Source organism: Corvus kubaryi, unplaced genomic scaffold (genome assembly GCF_017639235.1).
Source record: "Corvus kubaryi isolate FWS band 111438036 unplaced genomic scaffold, C.kubaryi_AGA036_p1.0 split1-37374, whole genome shotgun sequence".
NCBI lineage: Eukaryota > Metazoa > Chordata > Aves > Passeriformes > Corvidae > Corvus > Corvus kubaryi.
In genome coordinates this window covers 1,554,139-1,574,938 of record NW_024582079.1, presented here as the reverse complement: position 1 = coordinate 1,574,938, position 20,800 = coordinate 1,554,139, and the positions used below count along the sequence as shown (strand labels likewise).

Sequence of the window (20,800 nt, the reverse complement as noted above, 5' to 3'; positions counted from 1 at the left end):
GCTGGGCACTGTGAGCACCTCTGGGGCAGGGGGGCTCAGCACACCATGGCACAGCCAGGGGCACCACGAGGAGAGCAGGGCTGTTGTCCCACACTGCAGCACAGGGTGAACAAAGCCCTGCTTGTCACCCACGCCATCTCACATGAGCGAGGTCTCCAGATACCAATGCCAGCCCAAGGGAACATTGCCCTGAGGGAAAAACAGGGCAGGAAGGAGCAGCCAGTGCTAGCTGGCCGTGAAGGTCTCACCCTCCCAGGCTGCCTCCAGGGGAGCACAGCCCTATGGCTGCATGCCAGCCATCGGGTATGTCACACCCAGCCTGGGGTCCGTGCTGCCCGGGACGGGCAGGGCTGAGCAGCTCAGCTGCCTTGCAGCCCCAGAGAGATGCTCAAGCCAGTGAGTACCACCAGGGCTGGGATGCCTGAAAGGTTACACACCAGCAGCCTTCAGCATCTCCAGGGGTCCCTTGAGTTTATCTGCTCTTGCTGCTGTCAGACTGGGCCTCCAGCCCTGCTGTGGCTTCTGTGCTGGCTGGGCAAAGGGTGGTGGCAAAGAAGGAGCCGGGTTAACGTGGGTGAGGCAGGGAAGGAAACGGCCTCGGGGCACTGCAGGCAATGGCACAGCCTGCCAGGAGCATCCTGGAGAGACTCAGCCTGCACCTCATCCCTGTGTCTGCAGCATGGGAAGAGATGGTTGGGGGGAAAACCAGCTCATGGTGCCAGCTCGGGTCGTGCCGCAGGGGTGCTCACTGCAGAGCCTTGGTCAGCACCTCCCTCCTTAAGCAGGTCCTGGGGGCCAATGTCCAGCCATTCTTCCATCCTCTGGCTCCTGCAGAGAGCCAGGGACGGACATTTCCCAGCCATGAGCAGGGAAGGGTTGATTCGGTGCAGGAGGACGTGGCAGGCGGCAGGACCAGGAGGCCGTGGGGCACCCTGCGCCTGGTGTTCACCAGGAAACCACAGCTGGGGGTCAGCAGGGGTGAGTGACATTTCCGTAGCTGAAATGCAATCACCGGTATTGCCTGGTGGTGTGCGTGTCACCGCCGCTGGCACAGTGCCCCTGCTCACACCAGTGGGGCTGTTGTGCCAGGCGACCCCCTTCTCCACAGCCGGGCAGGGGCAGGGTGATGCTGCGGGGGACATTGGGCGCCGCTGCACCGCGGGCACCCGGCGGACGCCTGGCACGGCACCGGGGGTGGGATGTGGCCCTGGCCATGGCAGGCGGGGACTCGGGGGCGGTGACGTCTCGCCGTCAGGAAACAGCTGCACGCCAAGGACGAGCGCTCGGCCATAAGAGCACCCCGAGCGCGGCGGCGGCGGCGGCTCCTGCGAGCGCACCCAGAGGCTCCGCGCTGCGGTCAGTGCGCGCTGCGGGGCTGCGGGAGACGGGCGGGGGCCGGGCACTTCTTTCCGCAATGGCCTGGGGGGAGGAAAGTTGTGGAAAGCCCTGGCTGGGGGGTGAGCTGTGCAAGCGGAGGCTCTCTCCAAGGGGTGGCTGCGGGGGGAATCCCTGGGGTTTTTTCTTTTTAGGAAAAATCTTTCCCTTTTGACAAGTCCCCGGTGGGTGCTTTCTGAGGTGGGCGCTGGCGGGGCTGCGGGCCCCGCTGGGTGTGTCCCGGCCGGGATGCGCCTTAGTCCGTGCTTCGGTGCGGCTGCGGAAACACCCATCCCTCCTTCCAGCTGGGATCCAAGCTGAGGATCCCCCCTGGTTTGGTGCCCGCCCGGTTTGCACAGGTAAACGCAACCCACAGCAGCCCAGAGGCTCGGAGCTCTTGAAGGCCCGGGAGGCTTTTTGGCAGTGGGGTGGGGCAGGGCACTTTGGGGACGTCCCTAGCTCCACCAGGAGGATGGGTGCCGCTATTTGTTTAACCCGGGGAAGCTCCCTTTGCTTCAGGACAACGTGTGGCGGGGCACTGGGTGCTGTGGCCTCCGTGCTGGGGGAGCCCCGCAAGGCAGTCGGGCTCCTGGGGTGCAGCCCCTGAGCTCAGACCTGGGGGGAGGCTTTGGAGAGGCTGGAGGGGTGCACTGCTGGCGAAACAGAGGCTTCCACAAAGGCTGTGCACATCATTTAGGATTTCTCATGGGACCCCCATAAGCCACATTTCTCCAGTGTGGGATGGGGGGCAGGTGTAGCCCCACGCTGGGGCACTGCTGCCCGTGGATGTGGTGTGTTTGTCTGGGGATTTTCCCGGGGCTGCTCCCCCGGCCTCTGCAGAGCTGGCAGCAGCAAGGGGGGACAGGGATGGGGCACTACAAGGACAAGTCGGGGACTGGGTGTGGTTGGCGATTCTCCACCACTGCCGAGATGAGTTGGATGGTCTCAGCCCTGCTGCCACATGCATGGAGTGAGGGAGAAGGGCTGTGCCCTGCTTGGATTTCCCCACTCCCAGGAGGGTGCACAGCTTCGGGTACGGGCTCCCAAGTGGCATTAACAGGCTGCATGTGCCGGGGGTGGGATCCCTTGGCACCCACCCAATGCCCGGCTGCAGTGCGGCCCCACTGCGTGTGGGGCGTGTGGGGGCTGTCCCACAGCCAGGAGCCATGTGAAGGGGGGGAGGCTCACAGCCTCCCCAGCTGAAGAGGGAAAGGGAGGTGAAGGCAGCTCTGCTTTTCTGCAGAACTTTCTCCCCTCAACCAGAGTGCCTGCGGGTGCTAAAAGCTTCCTGTACCCAAGCAGGGGGACCCAGCTGCACTGATGGCTGCAGGGCTGGGTCTCCCCTTGCCCGGGTGCTCCTGCAGGGATGTGCAGCCAAGCCAGGGAAGTTCACGTGATTTCTCCTGCTCGCTCCATGGCATGAAACCGAACTCCCCTGGGGTCAGAAATCCCCCAGGGTGGCCCTGCTCGGCTTTGAATTTTTCTGCAACGTGTCTCAGAGGGAGGGTGAACAAGCCAGGCGGGGCTGGGCCTCATGGCTGGCCTCAGCTGACGCTCAGCGGTTCATTCATGGCTGGGCTCCATTTTCCAGCTGTTTTTCTCCCTCTACCAGCTCCTCAGAGCAAATGGCGCTGTTGGGGGACTTCCTCTGAGAGGGTGGGGAGAGCCCACACCGCAATGGGTTGCAGTTATAAATGGTGCTGGTGTTAGAAAACAACCTGCGAGTTACCCTGGAAACCCAGCTGTGTTTGCTGGTCTCCAAGGATGTGTGGGGCTGATGGTGGCCTTGATCGCTGTACAGAAACTCAGATAAAAGCTGCTGGGATCCTGTGGGGGCTGCCCAGTGCCATGTGACAAGGGAATGTCCCCAGCAGCTGCTAAAGCTGGGATGGCCCCAGGGTTTGGGGGCTGCAGGGGAGAAGAAGGCACATTGCAGGGTGCAGCGAGAAGGCCCAGCCCTGCGGAGGATGCTCGGCCCGTTTCCACATATTCAGCACATTTTTCCCTGTGGTTTCTCTTGGTACTGGCAGGAAGCTGTTCAGGGCCCATCTGCACTGCCCCTGGCCTGTGGGGTGCCCTCAGTGCCAGATACCAAAGGCTCGGTGTCTACAGGGTGACCAGCAAAGCCCCTCTCCCCAGTCCATCCTGCAGCACCTGGATTTCCCTCCCATGGGCACCACACCCACACCCCAGGAGGGAGCAAACCTTCCCTTAACTAACACAACCTACAGAGAGGGGCTTTGGTTCATGTTGACCTCTCTGTTCCCTTCCACAGCTCCTCCTTGCCCTCGCTCCAGTGGTTTCCAGCTTGGGAAGCCATGGCACCCAAAGGAAAGGTAAGGGTGACCTCCACACGGCAGGGATGGGTCCTGGGGTGCCGCAGGGCAGACCCCAGAGCTGGGGCAGTATCTCCAGCAGCAGCAAGGATGGTGGTGACGTGCATGGACACCATGCTGCCCAGAGCCTGTTTACATTCCTGCCTCTCCAGCTAGTGCTGTCTGGATGTGGTGCAGATGGGGGAAGTGCTGGGCTGGGGAGCAGGGACAGCAAGGAGCAAAAATCCTTTGGGACCACAGTGGGATGGGGAAGAGAAGCAGGGCCGTGGGAAGGGGAGGAGAAGAGATGTTGCACTGGGGATTTGGACTTTTGATGGAGAAAAATCCCGCCTGAGCATGCTGCAAGGCGTGCAGCCCTGTTTGGGTCTCTCCCCTCTCCCAAGCCTGGATTACTTCCCACTCCAAACTGGGGCTGGTGCAATGTGGCAGCTGGGTGAGCAGGTGCTCCCCTGCAGCCAGGAAAACGTCTCAGTGTGGGTGGAAAACCCTGCCTCGGTGGGCAGCTGTGGCTGGCTCAGCACAGCCTGCCTGCTGGCAGGGGTGGAGTCCCAGCCCAGAGCCTCCCTTCTCCACTGCCGGGGCCGGGCTCTGCTTTCCATTCCCTGGAGAAATCAAGCAATTATTTCCTCCAGCCTTTTTACCCAAAGCTTCCTGCCCAGCTGAGGCAGTGGTTGCTCTAGGTGGGGAAACTGAGGCACAGTGCAGGCGAACATTTCCCTGTGGTGGTCCCGGACCCCAAGCAGCCACAGAGTGGGAGAGAGTGAAGCCACGCTGGGAATTTTGCTTCCACCCTCCTGGCCCCAGCGTGGCTTATTTTTAGCCGGGAGGTCCTGGACAGGCCGGGGTGACTCAGAGGCTGGAGGAGGGGCGTCAGGAGGCCCCTGGCAGCTGAAACAGGATGGAGAGTGGGATGGGGTATGAGGAGTATGCAGTGGGCAGGATGCTGTTTCCATCCTAACTGATGTTCCCGCACTTCCCTGGGGCTCATTCCCACAGAGAATGCAGGGAGTGTGGGGTGATACACAGCTCTGAGCTCCTGCCTCAGTTTCCCTTGCCCCAGCAAGGCAGGCAGCTCATGCTTCAATGGCCCAGCAGGCAGAAACACAGCCCTGCTCCTCCTCTCCATTTAACCACGGCCAACATCTTGACTCCCCAATACCCTCCAGCCACCCTTGTTCACTCCTGCTGCCTCCAGGCACCTCCTTTGCCTTGCAATTTATTTCCATCTCTGCAAGGCATGTGTGTGGCAGCAGCTTGTGCCAAGCCAGGAGGGTCTGGGAGCTGCCGGGAAGTGGGGCTAAATCCAGCTCTCCCAATGCATCACCTGCAATACGATCTGTCCCGTGCCCGCCTGGTTCCCTGGAAGGGCAGCATCTCCTCGTGGTCCCTGCCACATGGGACACCAATGCCAGCAGCTCCTCCCAAGAGGGCGTGTGGGATGTGCCCAGTTTCTCTCTGGAAAATAAGAGGAGAGAGGGTGGTTTGTTTCTGAAGGTGCTGGGTGGGATGTGCAGCAGAGCTGTTGTGCTGAGGCACTGGATGGGACCCAGGGGAGCGGTGGGTGTGGAGCTGCCCTGAGTCCATCTCCTTGGGCACATTCCTGGAGGCACTTCCTGGGTCAGGGACATTGATGCCCATCTTCTCCGAGGATATGCTGGCTTTAGATGTCCATGCTGGCAGCAGGCCTGGGCCTCTGCACAGCTCCTGAGGATCTTAAAGAAGCCGTGCAGCAGATCCTGAGTAGATGAGCCCAGGGAGGTGCACACACCCGGCTGGCACATGGTACAAGCAGAGCCAAGGGAGGATTCTCAGTTTCCCAGGCTGCTGACGCAGCTGACAGCCCCAGCTCAGCTCCCAGCCCTCCTGTTTCCCAGCAAGACCACTAAGGAAATGCTGCTGCTCAGTTCTTCCCACTCTGTGCCTCTGGTGGGGACGTATCCCAGTTCCTTATGGGGGACCAGGATGGTTTCACATCTGCTTCCACCCAGGGTGGTGCTGATCTCATTTAGAGTCTGGTTCCAGGCTCCCCTGGGGTGAATTCCCCTGGGCAAAACTGGCCTGGGGAGGGGGATCTTGGTCCCTCCTTTTTCCTGAGGTCTCTGGAGGTGTCATTCCTGGCTCCCTGTTGTGCAGCCTGGAAGGGGCAGAAGAGCAGATAGAAGTGGATCATGCCAACCCCCAGGATTTCTCAGGCTCTCAGGAAAGTCCTTCCCAATATCCAGGGTCTCTGCTCCAACCCTTGGATCAGCCTGGGCCCCATGGGAGTGCATGCTGGGGCAGGACAAACTGTTGGAAGCTGTGGTGCTTCTCAGTGTTTTCCACTTAGCAGCCCATGATGACTCTGTGTCTGTAAATTTGTCTTCTTGCTTGGAGGCCATGCTGAGCGAGCCTGGGCATCCTCAGCATCCGGAGTGGTTCCTTGCTTGCAACAGGCACTGGAAAATTAATTCCCTCTGTAGGAAGGGAGAGCAAACAGGAAAGGAAACAACTGCAGAGGAGAACAACTGTTTATGTTTGAGGCTGAGCTTTGCCTTGGCCAGCCTTAGCCAAAACGGATCTCACCTCAATCCTGCTCAGCTTCAACTTCTTCCCCCAAGCCACTGGGGCTGCTCCTTCCCCTTGTACCTTCTCCCCTCCTTTCCTGTAGGTCTACAGGGGCTCAGTGAAGGATTTCCAGGGCTTTGATGCCAACCAGGATGCAGAGGCCTTGTACAATGCCATGAAGGGATTTGGTAAGGATGCTCCTCCAGACGGGCCCTTGATGTGCCCTGTTCCTTCGGTTAACCCTTGCATGCCTGGGTGTCCTGCATCCCTTCCCCTCTCAGATGACTCACTGCTTTAGCAGTGTGCTAAAGCTCTCTTGGTTTGCTTTCCTCCCTGGACCCAGCTTGGCTCTGCCTGTCCTCCCAGCCCCAACTGCAAAGCAGCTTTGGGCACAGCAGGGTGGCTGTGGTGAGCCCAGCCACGGGCTATCCATGACTCCTGGCTGTCCCCACAGGCAGTGACAAGGAGGCCATCCTTGACCTCATCACATCCAGAAGCAACAAGCAGCGGGTGGAGATCTGCCAAGCCTACAAGTCCCTCTATGGGAAGGTAAAGCCAGGAACACTCCCTGGTCCGTGCCCCCACTGCAGACACAAGTGGCCGTGGCTGCCACCACCCAGCAGGGACCCACTGCTCCCTGGACCCACTCAGAGGTGCTGTGGAGCAAAGGGTCCCCCAGCCCCTTTCTCCCCCTCCACCAGGACCTCATTGCAGACCTGAAGTACGAGCTGACAGGGAAGTTTGAGCGGCTGATCGTGAGCCTGATGCGGCCCCCAGCCTATAGTGATGCCAAAGAGATCAAAGATGCCATCTCGGTAAGGGGTGGGCACCCCCCAGGGTCCTCTGAGGACACCCCAGCCAGCTCCACTGCTCATGGGGCTGTGTCTCTGCCCACAGGGTGTCGGCACGGATGAGAAGTGCCTCATCGAGATCCTCGCCTCCCGCACCAACCAGGAGATCCATGACCTGGTGGCTGCCTACAAAGACGGTGAGGGCTGGGGAAGGGCAGGGGCTGCCCTGTGCCCTCTTGAGCCATGAGAAGGGCAGAGGTGAAGGGATCCAGCTCTCCAAGCCTGACCTCTTCCCTTCCTTTTTCCACCAGCCTATGAGAGAGACCTGGAAGCTGACATTGTTGGAGACACGTCAGGCCACTTCAAGAAGATGCTCGTTGTTTTGCTTCAGGTATGTCCATCTGTCCAGCATCTGTAGGTGATGGGTGCCTGTGCCCTACAGGGCTGAGCTTGTCTCTCTCCCACAGGGTGCCAGGGAAGAGGATAATGTCGTGAGCGAGGACCTGGTGGAGCAGGATGCAAAGGTGAGGCTTGGCAGGTCACTGTGACAGGTGGTATCTGGGCAGGGATGGGGCTGGTGGCACTGGGACAATCTGGATTTAGGACTGCAAAAGGTGGGTGGGTGCCAAGGGCAGCACCTTGAGTCAGGCTGTGCCACTTTCGCCATCCCACAAGGACCTGCTGGAAGCTGGAGAGCTGAAATGGGGCACGGACGAGGCCCAGTTCATCTACATCCTTGGCCGGAGGAGCAGGCAGCATCTCCGCCTGGGTGAGCATCACCTGCGAGTTCAGGGTGGGCTTGAAGGTATCTTGGCAGCTTCTCCAGGCATCTCCTTGCTCTCATCCCACAGTTTTTGATGAATATCTGAAGATTGCTGGGAAGCCAATTGAGAGGAGCATCCGGGGAGAGCTCTCTGGTGACTTTGAGAAGCTGATGTTGGCCGTGGGTAAGCCAGCCCTGCACGGGGATCCTGCAAAAACACTCCACTGCTCCTTGGGGGCACTGGGGGCACTGGTGAAGCTGGGTGCTGGCATCCCTCACACCTCAATCTCCCTGCAGTGAAATGCATCAGAAGCACAGCAGAGTATTTTGCTGAAAGGCTCTACAAGGCCATGAAGGTGAGTGAATTTCCCCTTCTCCACAGGGCCCCCCCAGCACTGCAGGGAGCTGGCCAGAGGAGGGGTCCCTTTGCCACGGGGTGCTACTGGAGAGCAGGGTGACACAGGTCCATGAAGGCAGGACTTACGTGACCTGGGGTCTCTGCCCTTCCCTGCAAAGGAGTTATTCCTTCAGACCCAGGGCTGGGTAGAAATCAGATAGAGGGTCCCACATGTGGTGGGCTGAGCAGGGTTGCTTGGCCATCCCAGGCTTGATGTGGGGGTTGCTGCATTGCAGGGTCTGGGCACGAGAGACAACACGCTGATCCGCATCATGGTGTCCCGCAGCGAGATCGACATGCTGGACATCCGGGAGGTGTTCAGGACCAAGTATGACAAATCTCTCTACAACATGATAAAGGTGAGTGCTGCGGGTCCCTGCTCACCCTCCAGGAGCTGCTGGTACTGCTTCCCTCATGATGCCAGCGCCCCTGGGAGGGCTGTGCTGGGTGTCCATCTCTGAGGACAAGGTTCAGGAAGAACCCTCTCCGTGAGCCCATCCCGTGGCACTACCTTGACTCTACCTACTGCATGGTTCTCTGTCTCCATCTGCCTTTCCAGGAGGACACCTCTGGGGAGTACAAGAAGGCTCTGCTGAAGCTGTGTGGAGGGGATGATGAGTAAGACCACCTGCCACCCCCCTGTGTCCCTCTTCATCCCCTTGGTGCTGGGTACAACCTCTGGGTCAGAGCCCGGTGCAGCACCTGGACCAGCAGCACCCACAGTGACAGTGGTTCAGTACAGGGGGCCCTGTGGCCCCTCTGCATGGCCAGCCATGATGTCATGGTCCCTTCTTGGCACATGGGAGCCCTGCAGGGCAGGGCCAAACCCCTGGAGGGAGGATGCTCTGGTAGGGGAGGCTGGGATTCACCACACATTTTCTCCCATTCCCACCCATCCAGCCCCACAGCAAACACCTGGCTCCTGCCCCTGTGCCCAGTGGATCATGGAGGGGCAAGATGGGGTGAGGGGGACTGTTGGCAGGTGCAGGGCCCCCATGGCTCACTGTCCCCTGTCCTTGCCCTCCCGTTGCAGTGCTGCAGGTGAGTTCTTCCCCGAGGCGGCGCAGGTGGCCTATCGGATGTGGGAGCTTAGTGCGGTCAAAGTAGAGGTCAGCACCCCTAGCCCCCTGTACCCCCTCTGTGCTGCCTGCCAGCTTGGGACCCCTGGCTGCTCCTCTCTGCCACGGGGCACGGCCAGCCCCACGCCTCTGCTCTGCCTCTCACTGCCCGGCTTCTCTCGATGCCATTCTCTGGTTTTGGGGTACGAGGTTGGCAGGACGAAACCCTGGCAGGGCTGGCCGCCCCCTGTGGGCTCCACTAACCCCTCCTCTCTCTGAGGCCTTCCTCCCTTGGGGCAGTGGGTCCTGCATGTCTGTGCAATGCATCACGTGCAGCCCTGGCTCCAGTGCCCGCCAAAGAACTCCTGCTCCCTGGGGTAGCCCAGAGCTGGCCGGGGCATGGCGGCACTATGGAGAGCGGCACCCTGCATGCAGCTGGAGCTCCCAAAAAAGGGTGCTTTGGGATGTGCAGAAAAGATACCCTGAGAAAAGATACCCTGCAGAAAAGAACACTGTGAGGATGGAGATGTAAGGACACTGGAGGGTAGAACTGCAGGGCTGGAGTGGGCACCCTTTCAGCGACTCCTGTCTCTGAGTGACGCGGTCAGCCCAGGCTGAGATGTCCCAGTGCTAGGGCAGGCAGGTGTAACACTGGCCAGGACACCGAGACTCCAGGGACTGTCTGTTGCCGTCTTCTTCCTGCTCTCTGCTGGTCTGGCTATGGTTTGCCCCTTAAAGGAAGGGGTGACAGTGGCGAGGAGATCCTCACTGATCCCCAGGTGCTTGCACTAACACAGAACCTGCTTTGGCCTCAGCTTGCTGGGTGGCACCTTCCTTCCTTCTCTCCATCCCTCCTTCTCTCCATCTCTCCTTCTCTCTCTCCCTCCCTCTCTCACTCCCTCCCTCCATCCCTCCATCCCTTCATCCCTTCATCCATTCCTCCCTCCCTCCCATCTTGGGGATGAACCTAAACCCGTCTGCATCCACAGCTGCGAGGAACTGTGCAGCCTGCAGGAGACTTCAATGATGATGGGGACGCACAGGTGCTGAGGAAGGCAATGAAGGGCCTGGGTAAGTGGGGACCATGAGTTTAGGCCCTTCCTGCTTCTCCTCAACAGCTCCTGGGGCAGAAAATTCTCCATGGCCCCCACAGGGCTCCATGGAAACCCCAGGAGGAATAAAGAGCTGAAGCTGTGGGAGCTCTCCCTTCCCCACCAGTTTGTGGGGGTGGCAATGTGCCCATGATCAGGGGTGACATGGTGACACAGTGTGGCTCTGCTGTCATTGCAGGAACGGACGAGGGGGCCATCATTGAGGTGGTGACCAAGAGGAGCAACGCCCAGAGGCAACAGATCCTGAAGGCTTACAAGGCTCATTATGGCAGGGTACTGCAGCCTTCATCCTACCCTGCTTCCTCCTTCTGCTCCCTCCCACATGGAGATCAGCCCCTCACTGAAAGGAATCCTGCCCAGGCAGCAGTGGGCAGCTGGGGCACACCCACATGCCCTGCCCCAAGAGAAAGAGTTGTCACAGCAGCCTCCCACTCTGGTGCCCCACCAGCCTGAGCGAGGGTGTCTCTTCCCCTTGGCTTGCCCCATCCTCAGTTCCACACAGAGGACTCCAGAGCCAGGATCTCCCCAAAGCCACTCGAATATGGGACTTTAAACTGCCCCAAGGGTTTTCACAGATGTCTCCAACCCCCCTGCTCTCTTCCCCTTTTTTCTCTCTCACGTTGCCTCCACTGCAGAAGCAGCTGGGGACTGAACCCTCAAACGCTTTTGCAGGACCTGATGGCTGACCTGAAATCCGAGCTGTCGGGCAGCTTGGCCAAGCTGATCCTTGGGCTGATGCTGACGCCGGCGCAGTACGATGCCAAGCAGCTGAGGAAGGCCGTGGAGGTAATTGCCACACTGCTGGTATCAGTGCCAGCATGGGAGGAAAAAGTGGTTTTCGCTGTGGCTGTACCCACACTGCTGGTGTCCTGGGGCTGTGAGCACCCCCAGCTTCACATGCCCCAGGGTCTCCTACAGAGAAGAAAAGATCAGAAAGCATCAGGACAAAGACCTGGTTTGCACTCAAGACTTGCTGGGAGCCCTATTTGGCCTCTTTGCAGCCCAGCATGCTCAGCCAGCTGGTAGCCACAGGAGAGCCAGGGTAGGGGCAAACCAGTGACATGCACTGCTGTCCACCAGTCACACCAGTTGGGACCCCACTAGCAGCATACTTGGACACTTTCATGTTGGTTCCTACCAGCCCTTGGGGCTGTTTGCTGGATGTAAACTTTTGCCACATGGTTGACCTGGACCCCTCCTTGCCTGGCAGTGTGGGGCAGTGCCACCATGTCCCCATCTGGTGTTGGCACCTGCAGCACCCACCATGCCACTCTCTTCCAGGGGGCCGGCACAGATGAGAGCGTCCTCATCGAAATCATGGCCACGCGGAACAACCGGGAGATCAGGGCTATCAATGAGGCTTATCAGGAAGGTATGGCACAGGACAGACAGGGGGAGGACCCAGGTCCTGGGCACAGATCACACTGCACAAGGCCCTGCCAGAGCCCAGGCAAAGTTTTGTCTCTGGGCTGGGTCCATGGCTTGGTGCTGTGAAGGTCTATTAGTCCCTCCAGCAGAGCGCTGGTCCTGGCCTCTCTCCATCTCTGACCTGCCCCAGCTCTGCCATCAACGTCTCCTTCCCTGAGAGCTCTTTCACAATGATCCTATTTCCTCCAGAGTACCTGGAGCAAGAGGCTGTGCTCATGCTCAGGGCATTAGAGCTGCTGGGCTGATCCCCTCTTCCCTTGGCCTGAACACAGCAGATGGAGGCATCTGCTTCAGCCATGCTTCCCGTGGGGATCAGGGGCACAACAGGCACTGGTAGGTGGGAAGCTGAGCTGCAGGGCTCAGCCATCTCTTCTCCACAGCGTACCACAAGAGCCTGGAAGATGACCTGAGCTCTGACACATCGGGGCATTTCAAGAGGATTCTCGTCTCCCTGGCTCTGGTAAGGGCAGCTCTCACTGGGGATTGTCCTCTCCCTGCCACAGGCAGTGCTGGGGGTCTAGAAGGTCGGTGGCTGGAGAAGACAGAGCATCACTGCCTGGCTGGGCAGTGCTGCTGGACTCTGCCACCCCCTCACTTGGGGCTCTCCCAGGAGATGTCCCCTCTCCAGCTCCATGATTTTTGTTTCCAACCACAGGGCAACCGTGACGAAGGACCAGAGAACCTCACACAGGCACACGAAGATGCTAAGGTAAGACCCGTATTGGCAGTGCTCTTATGGGCTTTGCATTAAAAAAAAAAAGAGGATGTTGCATGCCCTGGTCTGGAATTGACATTCTCAGGGAAGCAAATGCTGCTGGGCCAGGTAAACTGCAGGAGGAGATGCCAGGTGAAATGATACCCTTGGAGGTAAAGCTCCCATGCCTGATTGCTGATGCCCTTGGCTCTGCTGCTCCGTGCATGGGGACAGCAGTCCCAGGGAGTTCCCAACCAGTAGGCTGCAGCTTTTCTTGTGCAGAGCTGCCACTCTGGGGTTCAGTAACACACACTGATGCTGAAATTTGGCTCTTGAGCTTCAGACACAGCTTTGGGCTGGTCTGCAGGAGCCATCCACCTTTGTGTGTTGTGCATGGGGCAACCCCTGACACACTGGGGTGCTCCAAACCTCTCCTGAGACACAACTGGAGGGGGATGGCTGAGCAGCCAGAAGCAGTGCAGGGGGTGTGGGGGCCCATTCTCTGGCTCAGCTCCTGGTCCCAGGAGACCTGTGACCCAGGGGTTGTGCTCCCTGACCTCCTGCTCCTCCAGGCCACGTCTTTTCTGTAAGGGGCTGGGGAGATCTGTGCAGGGTCAAACCCGAGCTCTCGCTTCCTGTCGTGTGCCGGCACTGGATGTTCCAACGCAAGGGAGAGCACCACAGCATTCCCAGCAGGGCTGCCGCCAGCAGAGGGAGTGGATGCTGCGCTGCCTGTGTCCCTGTCCGTGCACTGCCTGCTCCCTCCCACACTCTCTGCCTGTACCTCTGCCCATGCCCTGCCTGCTCCCTGCCACACTCTCTGCCTGTGCCTCTGCCCATGCCCTGCCTGCACCCCTGCTGCATGTGCTGCTGCTCACCTCACCCTGCTGCACAGAGAGAGCCAGGGATGACAAGCACAGGGACAAGCCAGCCAAGTGGCACCTGACCTGGCACCATGCTGTGTTTTGTCAGCAAAGCTGCCCTTCCCCTCATCCCACTGCGCCTGGCAGAGGTGGGCAGGCTGGCGGGAGGCAGCCTAGAGCCAGGCAAGGATGCTCCCTGAGGAGCAACAGACTGTCACCCAAGCTCCAGGGCTGGGGGAACTCACTTTGTTTGGCCAAAGGCCACCATCCCAACGCACTGGTGTAGAGGCCAAACTGGAGGAGGACACAGGTCCTGCTCATGGGGAAGCAGGGGAACTAGGGACAGGTAATTTTAAGGGATTTTGCTAGACTTCCCTTGCTTTGTCAGGGAAGGATAAAGGTTGAGCAGCACCTTCTGACCCTGTTGTCTTCCTGTCTCTCTCTCTCTCCACCAGGTTGTTGCTGAGACCCTGGTGAGTGCCTGCCCTTTCGCTCCTCACCCTTCTGCATGTTTGAGGGGATGCTGAGGTCCTGGGGTGCAGGGCTGGCGCTGGGAATAAGCCAGGCCCCATAAGCCAGGCTCTTCAGAGCACATGGGCTGTGCTCACTTGCTTGGGACTCTGGTGTCCTTGCTTCAGGATGGGGACAAGGGGACAGATGGAACCTGCAATGAGGGCACTTGCCTGCAGTGTGGGGCAGGAGAGGGAGAAAGCCACCTGCCCTGCCCTTGGGGACCAAGCCTGCCTGCTGCCTGCATGCAGGACCCGTGTTCCAGGCAGTGTGGGACTTGGGGCTGGCTTCTCAAAAGTGGGAATTGGGGAAGGGGTGACTTTCTCGTGCAATAGCCTAATGGGTGAGAAGAGCACAGCCTCCCACTGACCCCCGCAGAGGAATAGCAGCCATTTCACCCGTGGGCAGCACTGCTGTGGCCCAGGGTGGCTTCTGTGTCTGGCAGCTCTGAATTTCCTCTTCAGGTTGTGTTGGTCACCCCTGAAACATCCTCCACACAGGACAAAAAAAAGAGTCTTAACCATGAGCATTGCAGAGCTTTTTCCATAAAAACTGGAAAACATCTTTTCTTAGAGATAGTGTGTGAGTGTGCAGCTTCACATCTGTGCAGAGGAAATGCCTTTCTTAGGGGGAAAAAATCCCCAGCTATTTTCCTGCTCATAAAAGGCCACCCTCTTTGCAAAACAGTTTTAAGTCAAGACTGGCTGTCCCAGGAAGGGCTGTTTGACATCTGTGTCCCTCTCTGCTATGTCCATGTCTCTGCCTCTCTCTTCACTCTTTGTTCTCTCCCAGAAACTTGCTGATGTCTCCAGCAACGACTCTAGTGACTCCCTGGAGACCCGATTCCTCAGCATCCTCTGCACCCGCAGCTACCCCCACCTCCGCAGAGGTAGGATCACATTTCTCCATCAGCTACAACACAAGTGCTTGGATTTGGGCTGGATGGGAGATGGGGATCCCCCCAAGGCTGAGGTTGAGCCCTCTCTCCCCAGCTGTGGTGGGGATGAGGCAGTAGGAAGAGATGGTATGGCCTGGCATTTGAGGTGGCTTGTTGAAGTCACCAAAGCCCGGTCCAGAAGTCTTTACAGCTGAGGCTCGAGTCTCCTGGGTGCCCAGGGCAGTGACCCTTTCCTCTCCCCCATCCCCAGTGTTCCAGGAGTTCATCAAAATGACCAACCACGACGTGGAGCACGCCATCAAGAAGCGGATGTCGGGAGATGTAAGGGACGCCTTCGTGGCCATCGGTCAGTGCTCCCAGCAGGGCAGGCAGCCCCTTTAGCTGTCACTGCCAAGGCAGCGTGGCAGCAGATTGCTGCTGCCATTGGGCCATGGAGACTCCCAGTGGGGCGTGGGGTTGGGGCACTTACAGAGTCCCTAGAGAGGGCCAGGCCTGCACCCTTGTACGAAGGAGGGCTTGTGGCTGATGCAGTGGTGCCACAGCTCCTTGCTGGGTGCCATGAGCCCACTTCCCCTCCCCTCTGTGTGTTGCAGTCCGGAGTGTGAAGAACAAGCCGGCTTTCTTCGCTGACAAGCTCTACAAGTCCATGAAGGTGCGGACAGACCGTCCTGGGGCTGGGTTATGGGAGAGGGCTGTGCTGGGATTCTTTGGGACTCTCTGCTTTAACCCCCTGACAGGGATGGGTTTTGTCCTCTGGCTGTCCCTGAGGGAGTAGGGAGGGCTGAGCTCAAACCAATAGCTAGGGTTAGCAGATGTGTCTGGCTGGACAGCAAGTCCGGTATATGTCCAAGGAGAGATCATAGGATATTTTGGGTTGGAAGGGACCTTTAAAGGTCATCTAGTCCAATTCCTTGCAATAAGCAGTGAGGGACATCTTCAAGACTGCTTAAGGCCCGATCCAATCTGGCCATGAATGTTTCCAGAGAGGGGGGATCCACCACCCTTCTGGACAAATTGTGCCAGTTTCACCACCCTCATTGTAAAAACTTTCTTCCTTATAACTAGTCTGAATCTTCTCTCTTTTAATTTAAAACCATCACCCCTTGTCCTATCACTAGAGATCCTGCTAAAAAGTTTTTCCCCATCTTTCTAAAGCCCCTTTTACGTATTAAAAAGATCTCTCCGGAGCCATCTCTTCCTCAGGCTAAATAACCCCAGTTCCCTCAGTCTTTCCTCACAGGAGAAGTGTTCCAGCTCTCTGATCATTTTTGTGGCCTTCCTGTGAGCCTGGTCACCAGCTTGGACTGTGCTGGAGATGCCAGGTGCATGTGAGCCCCAGTCCCTGCAGGGCTTTTTATTCAAGCTCCCCCTTGCAGGGTGCTGGCACAGATGAGAGGACCCTTACCCGGATCGTGATTTCTCGGAGCGAGATTGACCTGTTCAACATCCGGGGCGAGTTCATAGACCTGTTCGACAAATCTCTGCACCACATGATTGAGGTGAGGGGACAGGGACATCCCTTCCAGGCTCATCACCTTGTCTGGCTGAGTCCTGGCCCTGAGGGGACCTGAGCCATGAGCAGCTCAAGAGCTGAGCAGCACCTGGGGAGGGGGAACCTGCCCCCAGCAGCCCCAGTGTTGGCTGGTCTGGCTGTAGAGAGGATGTGCTGGCATCTTCCACTGCTGCAGGATACCTGCAGGGGGTCCAGGACGTGGAGCTGTGCCTTCCCTGTGCCCAGCACCTTGAACTGGACTTCCCCAGGACTGGTTCTCTGACATGGCTCTCCCTCTTGCAGAAGGACACCTCTGGCGACTACCGCAAGGCTCTGCTGGCCCTGTGTGGTGGGGAGGACTAGGTGGCAGCTGGGGCCCTTCATGTCTGAGCCAGCACATAGCCACTGCCTTGATGTCACCGCAGCTTCGGGGGCTTCAGGGGACGCTCAGTCCCCTCCAGAGAACAACTCACTTTGCGCTGAAAAGCAGCACCACATTGCAAGCGGGGGAGTCTCGGGGCGGGGAGCAGAGGGGTCTGGGTAGGGAGATTGTCTGTCTTGAAGCAAAATAATTCATACCCAAACATGCCACTAAACCCAAGGAATTTACCCAGATGGAAAAGACAATTTAAAATCTGATAAATAAAACCTCACTGTTGCTGACCCTGGGGCAAGAGCAGTTGATTTATTGGGGCAGATTTGGGTGGGACGGAGGAGCCTTGGTGTCTCCTTGCTCCCATAGGCAAACTCGGGCAAGAGCCCTGCCCCAGCTCCAGGGAGGGCCCTGAAGACACCACAAAACCTCTCTGAGCAACGCTTCTGCTGAGAAAGGGGCTGAAAACGCATGTGGGGCTGGCAGCAGTGCAGGGACTTCACCAAGAGCTTCACTTCATGCCTCTGAAAATCCCCGGCAGGGTTCATGCTGGTGTGTGGATGATGCTTTCATAAACCAGAGATACAAATCAGACCTGATGGCATCCATCCGTCCTTGCACGCGGTTTCCTGTGCTTTCAAGCTGCTGAAGAAGCAGTCGAAAGGCACATGCCATAGAGGCTACACCCCCAAACACTCAGGAGAAAAGAACTGGAATTTCCAAAAGCGGGAAATTCCAGCACTTTCAATTGTTTCCAAGTCAGAACAAAAAGTGGTGAATACCCAAGTCTTCCTCAGAACAGCTGGGTAAGGAAAGCTTCACCTTCAAAATATCAAAGCAGCATTAGGAATAATAACACAATATTATTACAACACTTCAAAACCAGCTGAGGTCAAGAAGCAGCAACATGTACAGACAAACCAGGGAAGCTGAAACAACTCAGCTGGGTGTTATCCCACTAAAAATTCCCTTGATGCCTTCCTGTAAAACATCCCCTTGTAAGAAAATAACCTTTCTTGGGGGGAAAACAGTCTGGCTGAAGCTTTTTCACTCTCCCCATAATCCCCACAGAGGTTTGGGTTTCTCTGTCTTGCCCCTCTGTGTAAGTAGGATTGGGCATCCCTGTCCAAATAGCATCTGGCAGGCTGAACACACCCCACGCCTGCAGCAGCCTACGGGTCACCTCCTTGCCCAGGAACCTGCTGCAAAGACTGAGCAGCAGCAGAAGTTGTTTTGAAGGGAGGATGCAACCCTAATCTTCATCTGCCCATCTCTTCCTGTGGCTCCACACCACAGCTCTGAGCTCTGCAGCAGAGGCTTCTGGAGATGAGGGATTCCACAGAGCCTGAGGGGAGCAGAGCTGGCCACCCCCCTGCAGCTGGGAACAGGGCTCAGCGACCTGGCTGCAGTGCCCAAGGAAGTTTTGAGGCTTGTGTGGTAGCCCATCACCCCTGGGAGAGCCAGATTTGGGGCAGTGGAGCCCTGTTCCTCCAGAGCAGGGGGAAACCCTGCTTGGCGTTAGCACAGGGCCACAACACGTGAGCCATCATCTGCTTCCTTCTTGTTGCCAAAACAGACACTTGAGGGGTTTGTACAGGGGGGTGTTCCCTGGGGACAGGTGTAAACACTCCAGTGCCTTTTCTGGCTGTACCACAATTGCTATAAGCCAATGGCCAGGGATTTCACCACCCACAGCCTGGATGTCTTGGAGTGGCACAGGACCACAAGTCAGCCCTTCACAGCCAGTCCCCAGCCTGGCTCACGGTGATGCCACCAGCAGGAGGACTGGCTGACCAGAGCATGCTGGTCCCAAGGCCAGGAATTTTCCTGGCGCCTGCTGCAGGCTGCTCCTACAATGCAGACAAGATAGCAGTCACACAATGTCTGGGGACAGGAAGGGAGAGTGAGATGAGGTTTCCTCCTTGCAGCAACTCTCTCTCCTGGAAAAGTCCTCCAGCCAAAAAGCCTGTCTTGCCCCAGTGCCATAGTAATCCATCTCCTGCAGCGGCTGCTGCTACAGCTGGAAAAGAAAACAGCCAGTGGTATTTTAATTGCTGCAAACACTCGAGCACAGTCAGCACCCTATTTGAGCACAGGGTATTTCAGCACCTGCCCCATGCTGGGGTTGCATCTGCCCTACAAAGAACCACAAACTGCCCTGAGCTCAGCAGAGCTACCCATCCTAAGGCAATGCCAGGAGGGTGATAGGATCTTGGGAAGCACTAGCATAGCCTCTGGGACTCACTCAAAAAGCAGCTTCATCCCTGTCCCTGTAGCATCCTGGTCTCCAGAGAAAATACACTTCATAGCACCACTGTCCAGGAGCACCTCTGCTCCATCCACTGGCTCCAACCTGCCCAGTCCGAGAGCAGTTGGTGACAAATCTCATTCCTAACCTCTGTGATCAACAAGGAGGTGAGCATTTCAAGGAAGGCTAGGAAAGGAAGGGAGAAGAATTAGCAAGGCTGTGAGCAGGGTAAGGGCTGGAGGCAGGTCCACGCTGGCCATCCACGCTTTAGCTTTCAGGGCTGCTGCAGGGAAGAGTCTGGGATTTATACTTTGCACATTGACCAGCAATGTTGGGGGTAAGGGTTCACTTCCAGGCAAAGCCAAGGCCAGATTTCACAGGTTGCAACATTCAGAAAATCCCACGAGCCCATATTTGCTGCGCAGAGGGCTGGACCTCTGCTCTGAGTCAGCCACTGCAGATCCTCTTTGCTGCCAGCCCCTGGAGAGGAGGAGCCACAGAGGCAGATGGGATGTTGGCCTTAATCTCTGACACAATGTGAGCCACTTCCATCCCACCTGCTGTCCTCCCCTTCCCCCGAGGGGAGAGACCCAGCCTTCAGTCTTGGGAGGTGGCAGAGGTTTCTTCTTCAGCTCTTCCTCTTCCCAAGCCAAAGGAGGAAGCAGGAGCCTTGCCCCTCATATCCATGTGCCCTCACTGCCCAGCCTGTTCCCCACAGTGAACTGGGGCTGGGGAAACAGCTGAGCTCTCCAGGACTGTTCCCACATCTCTGGAGCAGTTCTACAGGACATGATGACTGCTGCTGAGCCCTCTTCTCAGCCTTTGCAACTGGATGAGACACAGCCTGGGGAGAGAGGAAGAGAGGAAAATCCCCTCTGTGCGTATTGCTGGTTTTGTACATTGAGACTCCAAATGATTCAAAGCTTAAGGCATGCAAGGAAATCCTCTGAGCAATCCCAGACCCGGTTCCCACAGTTTTTGGCATATCTACTACGGGACTGCAACAGGTCCCACCACAACCCATCCCCTGCTGACTGTGGAGGAGGGAGAGGATGGCAGGAGGTGGTGATCTCCTGTGAAGTGGGTGACACTGAGTCCAGCCAGCCTCACATGCCAGAGGCAGAGGAAGAAGGGAGCCCTCATTCAGCAAGAGGGTCAACCCAGCAAAGTGAGTGCAGCCCAGCATCCCTCGAAAGCCAGGGTGTGTGAAGGCAGGGTACCGCAGAGGCTTGGTGGAGCAGGATTGCTCCCCAATACCTCTCTTCTCTCCCATCTTGAGCCCTTCCACGCTCCCTTCTGCCCTCCCAGCAGCCAACTATCCCAGACTCCCTCCCCTGCCTCTCCCTTGCCCTCCATTCCAGAGCCCTCCCATCCTGCCAGGTTAATTTGAGTTTCTGATTTGCATACGCAGCAAATCACAATGTTCTGGAAATCCCCTCCTGCAGACAGAGCTTCCTCCCCACTCTCACAGCGTCACTGTCGGCCTTCTGCTTCCTTTTGCTGCCGGAGCACTGGGACACATCCAACCAGCACAGCACAAACAGCAGGTCCCAGCTGCTGATGCCAAGAGGGATCCATTGGCAGCCCCCTGCAGGGCTCAGCCCATGAGTCTCCCTGGAATGCTGTGCCAAACCAGCTGCATCCGCTGCCTGCTCTGCTCCCACCTTGCTCCAGGGCCAGCTCCAGGCACAGCCACAGCCAACCATCAGGGTTCAAGTGAGCTCCGTTTGCCCAGCAGCACAGAGGGCAGGGGGATATTTTGGGCAATGTGAGCTGTTGGGCCAGTTCCACTTTGGATTCACACCACTGGGACCACCCTGCTCACTCTGGAGTGGGATCGACTTGAAGGAAGCCAGACCTGATCTGAGACAAGCCGGAGCTGAGGACAGGGGAGTTCCACCAGCCCCATCCACAGCCTG

The 20,800-nt window shown here is 57.9% G+C and overlaps 1 protein-coding gene across 2 annotated transcripts; it reads left to right on the top strand.

The window, feature by feature from the left end:
• The first annotated feature begins 1,198 nt into the window (after positions 1-1,198).
• LOC121657833 (annexin A6-like) lies at positions 1,199-16,923 on the top strand. Of its 2 annotated transcripts, XM_042013970.1 has the most exons (26): positions 1,199-1,356; positions 3,650-3,710; positions 6,358-6,442; positions 6,709-6,803; positions 6,956-7,069; positions 7,152-7,242; positions 7,357-7,436; positions 7,513-7,569; positions 7,721-7,814; positions 7,897-7,992; positions 8,106-8,164; positions 8,442-8,564; positions 8,765-8,823; positions 9,239-9,314; positions 10,253-10,334; positions 10,554-10,648; positions 11,048-11,161; positions 11,657-11,747; positions 12,184-12,263; positions 12,459-12,512; positions 13,816-13,833; positions 14,663-14,759; positions 15,019-15,114; positions 15,362-15,420; positions 16,145-16,267; positions 16,564-16,923. In XM_042013970.1, exons 1-26 carry the CDS (start codon positions 1,214-1,216, stop codon positions 16,621-16,623), a joined length of 2,202 nt encoding a protein of 733 aa, XP_041869904.1. In that variant the 5' UTR covers positions 1,199-1,213; the 3' UTR covers positions 16,624-16,923. The 2 variants fall into 2 exon arrangements, with proteins under 2 accessions (XP_041869904.1, XP_041869905.1); XM_042013971.1 differs by lacking the exon at positions 13,816-13,833.
• Positions 16,924-20,800: the final 3,877 nt, after the last annotated feature.

What these genes read in the sequence shown, in the direction of transcription:
- LOC121657833 (XM_042013970.1), top strand. Translation starts at nt 1,214, where the DNA reads ATGGCAGGCGGGGACTCGGGGGCGGTGACGTCTCGCCGTCAGGAAACA. An exon ending in AGCTGAGGAAGGCCGTGGAG is followed by an intron (nt 11,162 to 11,656) that starts GTAATTGCCACA and finishes ACTCTCTTCCAG; the next exon opens with GGGGCCGGCACAGATGAGAG. An exon ending in CTCTGCACCACATGATTGAG is followed by an intron (nt 16,268 to 16,563) that starts GTGAGGGGACAG and finishes TCCCTCTTGCAG; the next exon opens with AAGGACACCTCTGGCGACTA.